The sequence below is a fragment of the Ranitomeya variabilis genome, chromosome 2 (assembly GCF_051348905.1).
Source record: "Ranitomeya variabilis isolate aRanVar5 chromosome 2, aRanVar5.hap1, whole genome shotgun sequence".
Lineage (NCBI taxonomy): Eukaryota > Metazoa > Chordata > Amphibia > Anura > Dendrobatidae > Ranitomeya > Ranitomeya variabilis.
In genome coordinates this window covers 504,476,098-504,493,454 of record NC_135233.1, presented here as the reverse complement: position 1 = coordinate 504,493,454, position 17,357 = coordinate 504,476,098, and the positions used below count along the sequence as shown (strand labels likewise).

Below are 17,357 nucleotides of genomic sequence, written 5' to 3'. Positions count from 1 at the left end.
AATTTCAGCTGGCAGAAAAAATTGTGTCCTATCCATGGAGGTGATAAGTACACCTGGGTTGCTAATCTCCTTGCAACCCAGGCCACTTAGTTTTCTGGAGGCTCTTTACTGTGAGGTCGGGAAGGACACGTGCCCACGAAGTGGCCCTTTTTCCCACAGTAAGAACACATTCCCACTTTTCGCCGAACAACAGACAGTTTTCCAGGGTGAGTTGATGCACTTGTTTGCATGGGTTCCTCAGATGACTCAGTCCTGATCTCCCTTAGCCCCGGGCGTCTTTCTATGTCTCTGGTGAAGATGGTGGATAAACCCAAATTGCCAGAGACATGGCTGCCTCAGGGGAGACTGGAGTCTCATACAGGGCTAAAGCATCCTTCACCCTTACTGTAAACCCCTCACAGAACTAGCTAAAGAGTGCAAGGTCATTCCACTTAGTGTCCTCCTCTGAAACTCAGAGCAATACTCCTCCGCCGCCCGGACTCCTTGCTGAAATTGGCGCAGTGTGGACTCAGCCAAGGAGACATAGTTAGGGTTGTCATATATAAGGCCCAGTGCCAGAAAAAATTCCTCCACCGTCTTAAATGACTGGGAGTCAGATGTGAGAGAAAACGCCCATGATTCGGGGTCCCCCTGAAGGAGTAAGCTTATTATGCCCACACATTGCTCTTCTGTACCTGAGGAAACAGGACATAACCTAAAGTATAGTTTACTGGCCTCTCTGAAAACAACAAACTTGTCATGCACCACAGAGAACCTGTCAGCAAAGCGATCTTGGGCTCCACTACAGTTTGCCTGGGTGACATGATTATGCCACCAGAAATATTAAGGTGCTGAAAAACAACCATGCGTAAATCTGTCACCTCTAGACTGAGCTGCTGCAGTTGCCCTGTCAGAGCAGAAATAGGATCCATAATGGATCCGAAAAAATGGTTATGGTCAGAGCTAATGTTACAACTCAGCTGTTGGGTGACCAGGGACCAGGGACTTCTTCTCTGTCCCTAACACTAGGGGGCACCCTAATTCGCCCTGTTCTCTGGGATACTTCTGATGGTGAAGATGCCAGGGCCACCACCCTTGCCTTATCTCCTGAATCAGCCTTCCGTCTGTCCTCTTCCCCACCCAGGGAAGACAGGTCCTACCGTGCACCACAGTATACCAACCCAATGAACAAGGCAACATGAACAAGGGTAACTGAAAGTACCAGGAACACAAATATTCACTCACATATAACAGAGAAATGCACAGGGGAGTGGAAGACGGACAAAAACCAAAGTAAGAGGGGGAAAGGGAATTTTCACACTTGCAAATTATCACACTTACAAACCCATGGAACAGTCACAGATAACTCCTTCAAACTCCTTCTCATATAAACACCACTCCTCCAAGCCATGCAGCATAAGTCAACTCTGACAAGCGTTTCAATGAGGACCCAGATTACAAAGGGGATGGGAGTGGCTAACCGAGCTCAGCTGAGAGCTCAGATTCCCAGAGCTTCCAACATGGCCGATTAGCCTCTGTTCTGCCAAAAGAAATTACCACCATTTAAGAAGGTGAAGTGCTTTTTTCCAGGGCAGAAGTAGAGCAATCAGATGCTGCAGTCTTCTGGCTCCTTTCTGTTGCGGTAACCCCGTGACAGTAACTATGGCTTCAGACTGTGTAGAGATTGTTTGTGGTCAGTTTCCATGGAGACTATATATGAGCTTATCACTTTGCAAAACCTCGATCCTTGGTTAAGTTCAGTATTGGCTGGCTCGGGAAAAGAGTAGCTTGAATTTCCTTTTTGTTGGGGATCCCAGGCTCAACTTATGATTTGCCAGGCTCGCGAAACATCACCTGTGAAAATGATGTCACATCAAGGCGGCAAATCAAATGACCACAGACTACTAACCTGGGCCATGCAATGGGGTTGTGCAAAACATTCTGCTCATCTAGAATTGAGATACAGTCTTTATGGGGGCTGTAGACACAACATAATGGAAAACTTGTGGCAAAGTTGATTCTTTTTTCACTTTGTAGGCATCTAGAGTGCGAACAAACTGTTTGTGACAGAATCATTGTATTGCTACTACAGCTAGATTTAAATGTGAAGGAGATAGCTATTATAACTTTATCTATATGTATGTCACCATAATTTATCATTTACTGTAAGTGCCTGTTCTGATTTTTCTTCTAGGGAGGACTAAAGGCTGTTGTTTGGACAGATGCCTTCCAGATGGTGGTCATGGTTGTTGGGTTTTTGTCTGTTCTCATTGAAGGAACAATTCAGAATGGAGGGCCAAGCAATGTATGGGAAACTGCTATGAATGGAACACGTCTGGACATTGCTGAGTAATTATCCTATGGGCATCAAATCTGTTGCTATTTGTAAGCAATGATGTGACCTGCCTTCCCTGCCAATAATCTCGCACAGGCGCCATTATTATCCTATGTATGTGCAGGGGGCTCATTTGCACAATAATTGAAAAAGCGATTATACAGGAATGGAATAAAGGATTCAGAAAATAAAGGTATAGATTTAGTCTGCATTACAGCCACCTAACACAGATTACATCAGTTAGGACACTAATACCTGACAGGTTCCCTTGAAATTATTAAGGCAGATGTGTAATGCATTATCATACAGAAGTCCCAAACAAGTAGATTCAAAACCAGACAAGACTCATGATTGTGTAGAAGCTCCATGTTGTGTCATCGGAACAGTACTACAGAGAAGTATGAATGGACTTAATGGCCTTGTATTGAAAAATAAGTACTGTACACTATACAGCTATGTGTGCAATATGTGTCCATAATTTATGTTAATGACTCTAGTACATCTATAATAAATCAACCTACAAAAAGATACATCACCAAAACTAATTAGAATAATAAATTATAATCTTTATTGAGCAAATATAAAAACATGATAAGGGGGAGGGGAAATTTGTCTGCAAATGAAATAAAACTAGCAAATACATAAAAAATGCTAGGTATAATGTATGACAAGAAGTATTCAATATGTAATTTCCCTTGTGAAAGCCACCGGCGAAATGTGCGCTGTGAACATGTTCCTGGTGTGAGGTCTGTACTTAGTCTAACACAATGTGTTTTATTTATCTGTTATCCTTGACCATGATTTGAAAGTGCACTACTAAAGGTACCGTCACACTCAGCGACGCTGCGGCGATATAGACAACGAGCCGACCTAAACTAGATCGCTGGAGCGTCGCTGTTTAGGTCGCTGTAGAGACGTCAAACACAGCAGCTCCAGAACGATGCAGGAGCGATCCAGTGACGTAACGGCGACTCACTTCTCGTTCTCGCTGGTTGTTAGCTCCATGTCAAACAGCCAGAGTGTACCGACTGGCTAGAAGGAGAAGCTGCACCCCTATGCTCGTTGCTGGCGTCGTTGCTTTTGATGTCAAACATGACGATACACGCCGACCTGGCGACGAAATAAAGTTCTGGACTTCTAGCTCCAACCAGCGATGGCACAGCGGGATCCAGATCGCTGCTGCGTGTCAAACACAACGAGATCGCTATCCAGGACGCTGCAACGTCACGGATTGTTGTTGTTCTCTTTGCAAAGATGCTGAGTGTGACGGTACCTTTACTTTTACTGTGCTCTCCTTACCTTATCTATTTACAACTTATCTAATCTTATGTTCACTAAGACATATTAAGGAACCAGGATTATCCTACAATTTATATGAAAAATTAATCACCGTAGACATATTTCCTGCTGACTCTATGATAGCACTTACCTTCTTTACATGATATATGCACCTTATATGTATCCCTAACGGAACAGATACATATGCATGACATATCAAATACTTGTTGTTATACATTATACAGGTGCTTCTCAAAAAATTAAAATATCAACCAAAAGTTTATTTATTTCAGTGCTTCAATACAAAAAGTGAAACTCATATATTATATAGAGTCATTACAAACAGAGTGATCTATTTCAAGCGTTTATTTCTGTTAATGTTGATGATTATGGCTTACAGCCAATGAAAGCCCAAAAGTCATTATCTCAGTAAATTAGAATACTTTATAAAACCAGCTTGAAAAAATATTTTAAAATCCAAAATGGCCTACAGAAATGTATGTTCAGTAAATGCACTAAATACTTGGTCGGGGCTCCTTTTGCATCAACTACTGAATCAATGCAGCATGGCATGGAGGCGATCAGCCTGTGGCACTGCTGAGGTGTTATGGAAGCCCAGTTGCTTTGATAGCATACTTTAGATCGTCTGCATTGTTGGGTCTGGTGTCACCCATCTTCCTCTTGACAATACCCTATAGATTCCTATGGGGCTAAGGTCAGGCGAGTTTACTGGCCCATCAACCGCAGTGATATTGTTGTCATTAAACCAGGTATTGGCACTTTTGGCAGTGTGGACAGGTGCCAAGTCCTGATGGAGAATTAAACTTCCATCTCCAAAAAGCTTTGCCAACAGAGGGAAGCATGAAGTGCTCTAAAATGTCCTGGTAGATGGCTGCACTGATTTTGGTCTTGATAAAACGTAGTGGACCTACACCTGCAGATGACATGGCTCACGAAACCTTCACTGACTGTGGAATCTTTACACTAGACCTTGGAAATCAAGGTCCCAGAGTCGGGAGGAAGAGTGGAGAGGCACACAATCCAAGCTGCTTAAGGTCTAGTGTGAAGACCTCAAGCAGACGGCTACCAGGAAATTTTAGAGCACTTCATGCTTCCCTCTGTTGGCAAAGCTTTTTGGAGATGAAAGTTTCATTCTCCAGCAGGACTTGGCACCTGTCCACACAGCCAAAAGTACCAAGACCTGGTTTAAAAACAACAGTATCACTGCACTTGCTGGGCCAGAAAACTCGCCTGCACTTAACCCCATAGGAATCTATAGGGTATTGTCAAGAGGAAGACGAGAGATACCAGACTCAACAATGCAGACGAGCTAAAGTCTGCTATCAAAGTAACTTGGGCTTCCATAACACCTCAGCAGTGCCACAGGCTAATCGCCTCCATGCCACGCCGCATTGATGCAGTAATTGATGCCAAAAGGAGCCACGACCAAGTATTGAGTGCATTTACTGAACATACATTTCAGTAGGCCAACATTTTGGATTTTAAAATCATTTTCACGCTGGTGTTATAAAGTATTCTAATTTACTGAGATGTCATTTGGGTTTTCTTTGACTGTAAGCCATAATCATCAACATTAACAGAAATAAACACGTGGCATAGATCACTCTGTTTGTGATGACTTTATATAATATATGAGTTTCACTTTTTGTATTGAAGAACTGAAATAAATTAACTTTTTGATGAAATTCTAATTTTGTGAGAAGCACCTGTATCTCTCACTTTTGCTGTATTTACTGTTTTTAATTAATTTGTGGACAATTTTCCTCCTCCCCCTTTATCTTGTTTTTTATATTTACTCAATAAAGATTATAATTTGTTATTCTGTTAGTTTTGGTGATGCATCTTTAATAGGTTGATAAATTTCAATTTGGTACATGATGACCACATAAGATTTGCAGCATTTATTACATTTGTGTGTTAACTCTACGTCTACTATAATCAACCTGTATCTCTCATTAAAGCTTTAGTGTGGACCCATTAAGAAGACATACGTTTTGGACGATTGCAGTTGGGGGAACATTTACGTGGTTGGGAATCTATGGAGTCAACCAGTCTACAATACAAAGGTGCATTTCCTGCAAATCAGAGAAACACGCAAAACTGTAAGTTTTATCAAATCATTCAATTCTCCACTAAATGTCACCTACTTAATGCAAGTACAGCACTGTCTCAAAATCACAAAAGTAGACATATTCCTATGCCCAGAAGGCATACACTCCTAAGTACTGCAGGAATTAAGTACCATGAAAGACACAAAGTTATTTTTAATATTTACAGATTCCATAATAGCAGGGTCTGAACCACAGGGCTGGCTAATAGCAAATGTGGTGCCAATATTCTAAAAGGGGATTAAATCTGAGCCTGAAAGTTATAGGCTGTTGAGTTTAACCTTGGCTGTGGGTAAAATCCTTGAGGGTTTCCTAAGAGATGCTTTCCTGGAGTATGTTAATAAGAATAGCCTAATGTTTCAGCATCAACATGGTTTTATGAGGGATCGGTCTTAGTAAACTATTCTGATCACCTTCTACGAGGAGGTAAGTTCCAGAATGGACCAGGGAAACACAGTGGATGCCTTTCCAAAGGCATTTGATATGGTGCCATCCAAAAAAGTTGGAGTTGGTATATAAAATGAGAAAATAGGGACTAGGGGTAAATATGTGGAACTGGGTTAACAACTGGTTCAGTGATGTGAAACCAATGGTGGTTATTAATAGAACACACTCAGATTCAGTCATAATTAACCGTGGGGTATCACAGGGGTCAGTATTGGGCCCTCTTTGACATATTTATTTATGACCTCGAAAGGGGCATACAGAGTAGAATTACAATATCTGTGGATGATACTAAACTCTGCAAGGTAATCAACAAAGAGGATGATAATTTAATAATACAGAAGGATTTATGCAATTTGGAGGCTTGGGCTGAAAAATGTTAATTGAGGTTTAATGGAGATAAATGTATGGTTTGCACTCGAGAAGAGGAAATAAAATGAATAATTATTTGCTAAAGTGTAAAACACTGGGTTAAACTGCCACTGAGAAAAATTTGGGTGTATGGATGGACGGCAACCTCAACTAGGGATCAGTGCCAGGCAGCTGCTGCCATGGCAAATAAAATAATGGAGGCATAGATGCTTGTGACAAGAATGTAGTTTTGGCTCTATACAAGTCCCTAGTATGGCCACACAAATAATACTAGGTACAATTTTGGTCTCCAGTGTATAAAAAAGACTTATCTGCACTAAAGCGGGTGCAGATTTGAGCAAGGATGTTAACAGAAGTAGTGGACTGGAATATCAAACTTGGGATATTCTATTAGGAAAAACAAAGACTTAGGGGCGATCTTTTTACAATGTTGAAATAGGTAAAGGGAGAATACAGAGATCTTTCTAATAATCTTTTTACACTGTGATGGGACATGGGGGCATCCTCTACATCTGTAGGAAAGAAGGTTTAATCATAATCACAGATGCAGATTCTTTACTGTAAGAGCTCTCCGCCACATGATGTTAGAGTAGGGTCTGGATGACTTTTGTGATAAATATAATATTACAGGTTATGGCTTCTAGATTCTGTGATGGAGCGCTGATCCAGGGAACTAATCTCATTGCCATATGGAGTCGGGAAGACATTTTTCCCCTAATATGAAGTTATTAATGTGTGCCCCATGGTGATTTTGCCTTCCCCTGGATCAACATGTTAGGCTATAGGTTGATCTCGAAGGACTTATGTCTACCTTTGACCTTAAAACTGTGAAACTATGAAATTTAATAACAATTTGCAGAGAACTTATCATGAAGGAAGCAAATATCTGATGATTGAATATGAATTGTAAGAGTAGTTTCTGTATACGTGATTTTTACCAATGTAATACTGTATGTCTAGTTATAATAGAGCCAGTGTTCTTACTGGTGGAAATTATAGGGCAGATATGAAATAACATCCAATCTATGTTCTGAGGCTCCTGTCCTGAATTTATACAGAAAACTGCTACAATGGGATGCTATATTTTTTTTAAGTATTTTAAACATTTGTCCTCTGACTGATTTTGGTTTAGCTTCTTCCTATTTTTCATCTAATTAATTATTACTACTACTTGTAGATTGCAGGATCAGTGTGAATTGGACTAATCATTAAGAACTTTTTAGATGATCTCAGTAATATTGATGGTATCATTTGTGGACATTGTAACCTAGTGGTCAAGTACTGAACTGCCAAAAGCAAGAATTCGTTCATTCACCACAAGTGTAAGTCATCAATATCATAAGGCTCTGTTGTGATGGGACAGATATATCAAAGTGATCATGATATGACTCAGTAGTGGCTTTATTACAGAATACTCAAATCTGATCACAGGAACTGGAGGGCTGACATGTCATATAGCGCGGTCACGTGATCACAGCATCTTGTGATCCTCTTAGAATATATGTGACGGGCAAACGTAAGAGGCCTTATATCCTGGGCTTACTTGTGTCTTCTTGGAGCATATTACCATGGACTTTCCTCTCGTAGACGTTCTACACAGCATGATAACAGAGAGTCACATCTTCCTGGTAATATTTTTTTTGTTACGCATGCATAATATGTTATCAATGAGACAATTAATGCCTTGGGATAGATCGCAGCTATGTGGTTCTGTAGGCCATAAATAGTTTCCAGGTATCAGCTTATCTTCCTCGCGAGGTCTGTAGACTTCTGTGCTGTCCTGATAGTGGTGAGCTTTGATCATCTGCCCATGTACCTGTATCTTATAGAAGAGCTGTGTTTTCAGCAGTTTTCCACATATATTTCATGCTGATATCTGCTATCTGTGAACTTTTACTAATCCAGTCTTTCAGAATGCAGATAAATAAGACATAGTAAAGAATAATTGTAACGTTCATTATCAGTCTTAAAAGGGACCTGTCAGCTATCATAGAGAAGACACTACGCAGGCTCATATATTTCCTAAGCCCAGAGATGCTTGTTCCAAATATCCATTTAGATGACCCCCTTCTATTATCTCTCTGGTAGGATACAAGGAAAGGGGTTTTCTAAACTCTACAACAGTTCTTATATTATGTGTTCTTCCATTGTGTATGCTACGGTTCTTTTGAGGACTGTACAATCTAATGTCCTTTTGTCATGCTCATATAGTGCAGACTGCAAGGCAAAATATGAGTATAGGGGCATTATTTATGGCCATCTGCCACACATGACCCATACCTAGAAATTGTATCTGAATTTTTCAGTTTCAAATGGTTTCTAATCAAGACAATCCCTGTACATATACCCTAAGAAAAAATGACTTTCTAAACATCTCTGATGGCCCAGAACTGCCATGTGTTGCACGGATAACAATTCATTTAAAGGGAATCTGTCAGCAGCTTTTTGCTGTGCAATCTAAGAGCACCATAATGAGGAGGCAGAGACCCTGATTCCAGCGACGTGTTACTCTAAGCTGTATTTTTAATGCAAACAGCGTTTTATCAGCAGGAGATTATCACTTCAGGACAAGTTGCATCGTGCCTCCTAGTCCAACCATGCCCCCAGCACTGATTGGGAGTTTTCTGTGTGGGTGGGGTTAAGCTCAACATTTTGTGTTCTGATTAACTTACAGCAGAGAAAACTGTGACTCTATCACAACTGCTAGCAAATTAAAGCTGCACTCGGAAACACTCTAATACTCACATATTAAATATATGAAATTGGAATTACATTACTGCTGTAGAAAATAAGTAAAACATGAAAGTACTTACCGCATAAATTGCACATTGGGACAGATTTTAGCCTTTTTTATAAAATCATATAGTAGCTATCACTGGTGCTTTGGGTGAACCTGAAACTACAACATCCAACAATTATTCATTCAATTGGGCCTGATTATACAGAACTGTGTAAAAGTCTTAGTCAGGTATGTGAAAAATGCTGCAGAGTAAGAATACTCTCAAAATAGAAGTGTCAATAGTTTATTTTTATCAGTTAATAAAAAGCAAAGTGAATTAATAAAAAAAAAATGAAATCAAATCAACAGGGTGTGATTGGCATTTGCCTTAAAATACTATCAATTCTTCTAGGTATACTAGTCACTTGCTCATGGTTTTTGAGGATACTTGACAGGGAGGTTGTTGCATACATCTTGGAATATAAAAGGGAACCTGTCAGCAGGATTGTGCTCAGTAACCTACAGACAGTGTCAGGTCGCCGCCGTTATACTGATTACAATGATACCTGGTGATGAAATCCATCTTGTGGTTGTTGTTTAATTTTCAGTTTTGAGTTACTGATAGGCTCTTGCTATAGGCGCCTGTGGGGGGTCTTCATGTGGTGCTCTGATTAGGTAATCATCTGTATGGCTTCTGACAGGTCACTGATCCCTCACTGACCTGCCCCCTAGTTTACGTAATTAATAATACACTGTGTTCCAAATTATTATGCACAAAGAGTTTAGGAGTGATAAGATTAGAATTTTTTTGTTTGTCATTTAAACTCATTGATGGTGATGTGTGTCAGGGCTCTTTATATCACTGAAAGTAATTGCAGATACCTGTGAAAATTAGTTTGGCCGGTGTGTCCAAATAAAGGCAAGACTACTTAAGAAGGCTGTTCCACATTATTAAGCAGCCTACATTTTTTGCCAAAATGGGAAAGAAAAAGGATGTGTCGGCTGCTGAGAAGCAACAAATTGTGGAGTATTTAGGTCAAGGCATGACTACAATCAACATTGCCAAGACTCTTCATCGTGATCATCACACAATCAAGAAGTATGTAGCTGATTCCCAGCACACACGTGTGCGTGCTGATTAGGAAAAATTTAGGACTCTTTCCAACAGGCAATTGCGTAAGGTTAAAAGCGCAGCTGCAAAAATGCCTTGTCATAGCAGCAGACAAGTTTTTGAAGCTGCTGGAGCCTCCAACGTCCCCAGAACAACAAGATGCAGGGTCCTTCAGAGGTTTGCAGGTGTGCGTAAGCCACCCTATCGACCACCTCTATCCACTGCACACAAGCAGAAACAGCTCCAGTGGGCCAAACGATACATGAAGACTGACTTCCAAACTGTTTTGTTCACCGATAAGTGCCGTGCAATGCTCAATGGTCCAGATGGATGGAGTGGAGGATGGACACCCCATGAAAACACGGCTAAGAGGCACCAACAAGGAGGAGGTGGAGTAATGTTTTGGGCTGGAATCATGGGGAGAGAGATTGTCGGCCCCTTTATGATCCCTGAAGGGGTAAAGATGAACTCCATAATCTATGTGGAGTTTCTAAAACAACACTTCCTGCCATGGTTCAAGAGGAAGAACCGTGCTTTCCGCAGCAAGATCATTTTCATGCATGATAATGCACCATCTCATGCTGCAAAAAACACATCTGCATCTCTGGCTGCTATGGCATAAAAGAGGACAAACTTATGGTGTGGCCACCATCTTCCCCTGACCTCAACCCCATTGAGAACCTCTGGAGCATCATCAAAAAGAGTGTCTATGATGGCGGGAGGCAGTTCACATCTAAGCAACAGCTCTGTGAGGGTATTCTGTCCACATGCCAAACAATTGAAGCAGAAACCATCCAAAAACTGACAAATTCAACGGACGAGAGAGTTCAGAAGCTTCTTTCGAACAAGGGGTCCTATGTGCAAATGTAACATCACCTAGAATAAAGTTTTCAATTGAAAACTGTTTGATTTCATTTTGTAATAAGCTGATAATTCTTATAACTTCACAATTGACCATTTTTTTGTTCAAAATAAAAAAAAAAGGTTGAAAACTCTGCTGTGCATAATAATTTGGAACATGCATTTTGAGTGTTTATTTTTTTTTAAAAAAGATACTGTTTTCATAGGCAGTTTGTTCCAAAACATTGCAATTATACTAGAATAGTAGATGACTGGAAAATAACAATGACTGCAATTCAGATAGGTAATTTAGAGAAAATATGAGGAAATATTATTTGCATAATAATTTGGAACACAGTGTATATATATATATTTTAAAAAAGAATATACCTTTACGCAGGCATGCAGCGGCGCCTGCACTGCACCATGATTGCATCCAGAATGTGAAGATAATTATTCTTTTTGATGGTATCCATAAATTCCTAAAAAAAAAAAAAAGTTTGAAAATGGCATGGCCAGCGTGATCCGATAGCTGCTACTGTGCAGGAGGCGCCATCTTGCTAGAGAAAAAAAATTGCCTCCTCCAAGATGACTTCTTAGTCAAACCCTTCTCATTTCTCATGTTTAACACCATTAAAATTAAAAAACTTCTACTCACCTCCCATGCTGGCGCCATTCCAGCGATGTTGGTACTTGCATTCGTAGGGCTCATGTGAGGTTGTTATGTTACTTGAGCTCGGCGCCCAATCAGCACTGGCATTACTGGCCCCGCCTTCTGACAAATAGAACATCAAGAGGAGTCAGAGCAGCCGCAGATCTGACTTCCACTTGATGTTTAATATGTCCGAAGGCTGGGACAGTGTAGCCAGTGCTGATTGAACCAGGACTCACATGACGTAATCATCTCACTTGAGCCCCGGGAACGCAAGAATGGGCATCTCTGTAACTGTGCTGGCATGCAAGGTCAAAAGTGTTTATATTTTAACAGAGCCAAACGTGAGGAATAAAAAGGGGCTGTCCAAGTAATGGACAACCCCTTTAATGATATCGGTTGTATTTTTAGGGTCGTTGTTCTGCTGCAGAATCAATTTGGAGCCAGTCAGATTTTTCTCTGATGGTACTGCCTGTTGGATAAGTATGTGTATGTATTTCTCAGCAATAAGAACACCATTATTCTTGACAAAATCCACAACTCCAACTGCTGAAACAGGGCTGCCACTAGGAATTTCAGGGCCCCATACTGGCAAAATTTTTCGGCCCCCTCAAGACTCCGCCCAGGCTTCACCCCAGCTCCACCTCCACCCCCCTCGAACCTTACACAGTCCCACCGCCCACTCTTGGAAAAACTCCTCTTCTGCACCATGTCCTCACCAATAACACATAATCAGTTCCCATCAAACTCCATATCTCATACAGTGGGTACAGAAATTATTCATACCCCTTTAAATTTTCACTCTTTGTTTCATTGCAGCCATTTGGTAAATTCAAAAAAGTTCATTTTTTTCTCAATAACATACACGCTGCACCCCATCTTGACTGAAAAAAACAGAAATGTGCTAATTTTTTCAAATTTATGAAAAAAGAAAAACTGAAATATCACATGGTCATAAGTATTCAGACCCTTTGCTCAGTATTGAGTAGAATCACCCTTTTGAGCTAGTACAGCCATAGGTCTTCTTGAGAATGATGCAACATTTTCACATCTGGATCTGGGGATCCTCTGCCATTCTTCCCTGCAGATCCTCTCCAGTTCCGTCAGGTTGGATGGTGAACTTTAGTGGATAGCCATTTTCAGGTCTCACCAGAAATGCTCAATTGGGTTTAAGTCAGGGCTATGGCTGGTCCAGTCAAAATGCTCACATAGTTGTTCTGAAGCCACTCCTTTGTTATTTTAGCTGTGTGCTTAGGATCATTGTCTTGTTGGAAGGTGAACCTTCGGCTACGTCTGAGGTCCAGAGCACACTGTAAGAGGTTTTCATCCAGGATGTCTCTGTAGTTGGCCGCATTCATGTTTCCTTCATTGATGACCAGTTGGCCAGTCCCTGCAGCTGAGAAACACCCCCATAGAACGATGCTGCCACCACCATGTTTCACTGTTGGGATTGTATTGGGGAGGTGATGAGCAGTGCCTGGTTTTCTCCACACATTCCACTTAGAATTATCACCAAAAAGGTCTATCTTCATCTCATCAGACCAGAGAATCTTATTTCTTCTAGTCTGGGAGTCCTTCATGTGTTTTTTTAGCAAACTCTATGTGGGCTTTCATATGTCTTGCGCTGAGGAGAGGCTTCCGTCAGGCCACTCTGCCATAAAGGCCCGACTGGTTGAGGGCTGCAGTGATAGTTGACTTTGTGGAACTTTCTCCCATCTCCCTACTGCATCTCTGGAGCTCAGCCACAGTGATCTTGGAGTTCTTCTTTACCTCTCTTACCAAGGCTCTTCTCCCATGATTGCTCAGTTTGGCTGGACGGTCAGGTCTAGTAAGACTTCTGGTGGTCCCAAACATCTTCCATTTAAGGATTATGGAGGCCACTGTGCTCTTAGGAGCTTTTAGTACTGCAGAAATTCTGTTGTAACCTTGCCAGATCTGCGCCTTGCCACAATTCTGTCTCTGAGCTCCTTGGCCAGTTCCTTTGACCTCATGATTCTCATTTGGTCTGACATGAACTGTGAGCTGTGAGGTGTTATATAGACAGGTGTGCGCCTTTCCAAATAAAGTCCTATCAGTTTAATTAAACACAGCTGGACTCCAATGAAGGAGTAGAACCATCTCAAGGAGAATCAGAAGGAAATGGACAGCATGTGACTTAAATATGAGTGTCTGAGCAAAGGGTCTGAATACTTATGACCATATTATATTTCAGTTTTTCTTTTTTATTAAATTTGCAAACATTTCTACATTTCTTTTTTTTTTCAATCAAGATAGGGTGCAGAGTGTACATTTATGTGACAAAATGAACTTTTTAGAATTTACCAAATGACTGCAATGAAACAAAGAGTGAAAAATGTAAAGGGGTCTGAATACTTTCCGTACCCACTGTACATAGCCAGCAGCTTTTGTTTTAGCCAAAAGAATTTGTTTTAGCCAAGTGAGGTAGACTCTTATGGCCCGGCTCTGCTATACTTTAACCTATTAAACATTTCTTAAACTATCCAACACTTTTTTTTAGGTATATTGTATTTATTTTTCTTTAAGGAAATATGTCACATACTTTTTAAAATGACTAATAATACCACATACAAGAGATAAATACCATCACACCATGGAGGGACCAAGTGTCACCACCACATTGTGACCGAATAAAACCACATACAAGGAACAAATACTGTAACACCATGACCAGATCACATATTACCACTATATAGTGACACAATATTTCAATACTAATCATTAATTAAAAAAAAAGCACAATACTATTATTACCATAAATGTCATTATATATGCAGCACCCCAGAGTCCTGGTTGTTGCAGTACTGTGGCTCCGCCACTATGGGGAGCTATGGTACGTCTGATTGCACTAAGGAGTTTCTCTGACCAGGTACACTCACACCACACTTCACACTCCGGCCACCAGGGGGGGTGGTCCTATTTAGTAGGCCACTCCTCACAACTCTGGTAAAACTGGGGGTTGGACAGGAAGACAGGGAGAAGTAGCTGGGAAGAGCTAGTGAGAGGACCTGTCAGGGATGGGATCCTGGCAGACTCCTCAGAGCAGAACAAACCAGTGAACAACGGGAATACAGCAAAGAGGAATTAATACCAGAAGGAGTCGTGCTGTTAGACCGAGGCAACATCCTTCTGAGGCGCAAACAGTCGGTGGCCGGAACGCCGAGCAAGTAAGAGACTTTAAGTACACTGCAAACCACGGCCGGACAGCCAATTATAGGTTGGCTGTCTCACTTAACACCTAAGCAGACAACGGAGGCAGCTGTGGGAGAGGGGCGACTCTAGGGTCCCGGAAGAACTCCAGGCCTACCCCGTCATACGGGTGCGTCCTACCATATCATCTGGAGGACGGAGAAAACGAACATCAGAGACAGACAGAAACAGTTGTGAGGACTATCCCGGGAGCTCAGCAGGGAAGAACTACAACACCCAGCGCTAGCAGGTAGACACTGATTCCCACCTGTAAAGAGAACTCCTGATGTGCCTTTGGACCGGCCGGTCTCTGACAACCCAGTTAACAGCGCTCTGGACTGAGGTCTCCAAAAACCTTCAGTAAAGAGGTAAAGAGACTGCAACCTGGTGTCCTTGTTATTTACCGCGACCTGCACCTCACAACTGCACCGTTACAACACCACTTATTGCACCGGACGTCCCCCACTGACAGACAGGGCCACGGACCGGGTCTAGCCACCGTGACAACCCCAGGGCTGAGACCTAGAGGCCCGGCTCCGGGTACCCCTCGGCCCTGCGGCGGTGTGGGGGCGCTCCAATCACATGAGCTCTCTACATAGTATAAAGTGTATAGTGTCAGAGTACAGGTAATACAGTGATCACTCTGTATATAGTGTGTACAGGAGCTCTGTATATAGTGTATAGTGTACAGATAATACAATGATCACCAGTGACATTATACACAGGAGCTATGTACATAGTATACAGTATATAGTGTCAGTGTATAGGTAATACAGTGATCACCCATGACATTATACACAGGAGCTCGATATATATTGTATAGTGTACAGGTAATATAGTGATCACCAGTGACATTATACACAGGAGCTCTGTACATATTGTATAGTGTACAGGTAATACAGTGATCACCAGTGACATTATCCACAGGAGCTCTGTACATAGTGTATAGTGTACAGGTAACACAGTGATCACTGGTGACATTATACACAGGAGCTCTGTATATATTGTATAGTGTACAGGTAATATAGTGATCACCGGTGACATTATACACAGGAGCTCTGTACATATTGTATAGTGTATAGGTAATACAGTGATCACCAATTTTGTGCTGGATCCGTCCCTTCAGGCTTTTTTGCCGGACACAAAAAACGTCCCCTGCAACGTTTTTTCTGTCCGGCGAAAAAGCCTGAAGGGACATTTCCGTCAATAAACGCATCAAACGTATGTGTGAATGAACGATTCCGGCTACCGAATCCGTTTTTACACATTGGGCATGCCCAGAAGATATTCTGGCATAGGGAAAATCTCTCTCTCTCTCTCTCTCTGTCAAAAAATCCATGCGCAGTAAAGAAAGACTGATGCGCCGGATCCAGCTAAAAAACAGATCCGGTGCATCAGTTTTTTCAAAATTTACGCCGGATCCGTTTTTTGAAAATTTGCCGGATTGTGCCTGAAACAAAAAAAATGATGTGTGAGAACAGCCTAATACAGTGATCACCGGTGACATTATACACAGGAGCTCTGTATATACTGAAAGTGTATAAGTAATTCAGTTATCACCAGTGACATTATACATAGGAGCTCTGTACGTAGTATATAGTGTCAGTATACAGGTAACACACTGATTAGCCAGTGATGTCTCTAGTTGAAGTCTTCCATCTTTGCTTTTCTTCTTCTTCCAGCCAGGACTTGTCTATGCAGAAAATAACACACTGTTATCTAGAACATCGCTTCCAGACCACATTCCCCACTTTTTCCAACTTCTATACTATGTCAGATAAAGAAAAAAGTGACATTGTACCGCCCGGCACAGTAACAGACCCCCCTCAATTCATCATTTGCTCTCCCACACCCTCAGGGTAACATTCGCTGTTCCCCACTTTCCAGTCTCAATTCATAATCATTGGCTTGCTTCCACCCCCAATACAGCATCATTTACTCGACTCCACCCCCAATTCATTATTTGCTCTCCCCACCCCGAATTCATCATTATTGCTCTTCCCACCCTCAATTCCTCATTTTTTGCTCTCCTCACCTTCAAATCATCCTGTGCTGTCCCCTATCCTCCACCCTCAATTCATCATTATTGGCTCTCACCTCCCCCCACCCTCAATATATTATTTGCTGTCCGCCTTCCACCACCTCAATTCATCATTTGCTCAGCATCATTTGCTGTCTCCCACACCCCAATCATTATTTGCTCTCCCTCACCCTCAATACATCATCATTTGCTGTCCCCTATCCATTATATGTGGGTTTCTCTGTGGCACATATGTGACCGGGCGTTAGTG

The 17,357-nt window shown here is 41.6% G+C and overlaps 1 protein-coding gene across 2 annotated transcripts in view; it reads left to right on the top strand.

Annotated features, from left to right (window-relative positions):
* SLC5A12 (solute carrier family 5 member 12) overlaps positions 1 to 17,357 on the top strand; it is a 169,367-nt gene that overhangs the window by 112,867 nt on the left and 39,143 nt on the right. For both annotated transcript variants that reach the window (XM_077288034.1, XM_077288033.1), the window contains exons 5-6: positions 2,174 to 2,328; positions 5,575 to 5,715. In XM_077288034.1, the coding sequence (XP_077144149.1) occupies positions 2,174 to 2,328; positions 5,575 to 5,715 (296 nt within the window). The remainder of the gene's footprint in view (positions 1 to 2,173; positions 2,329 to 5,574; positions 5,716 to 17,357) is intronic.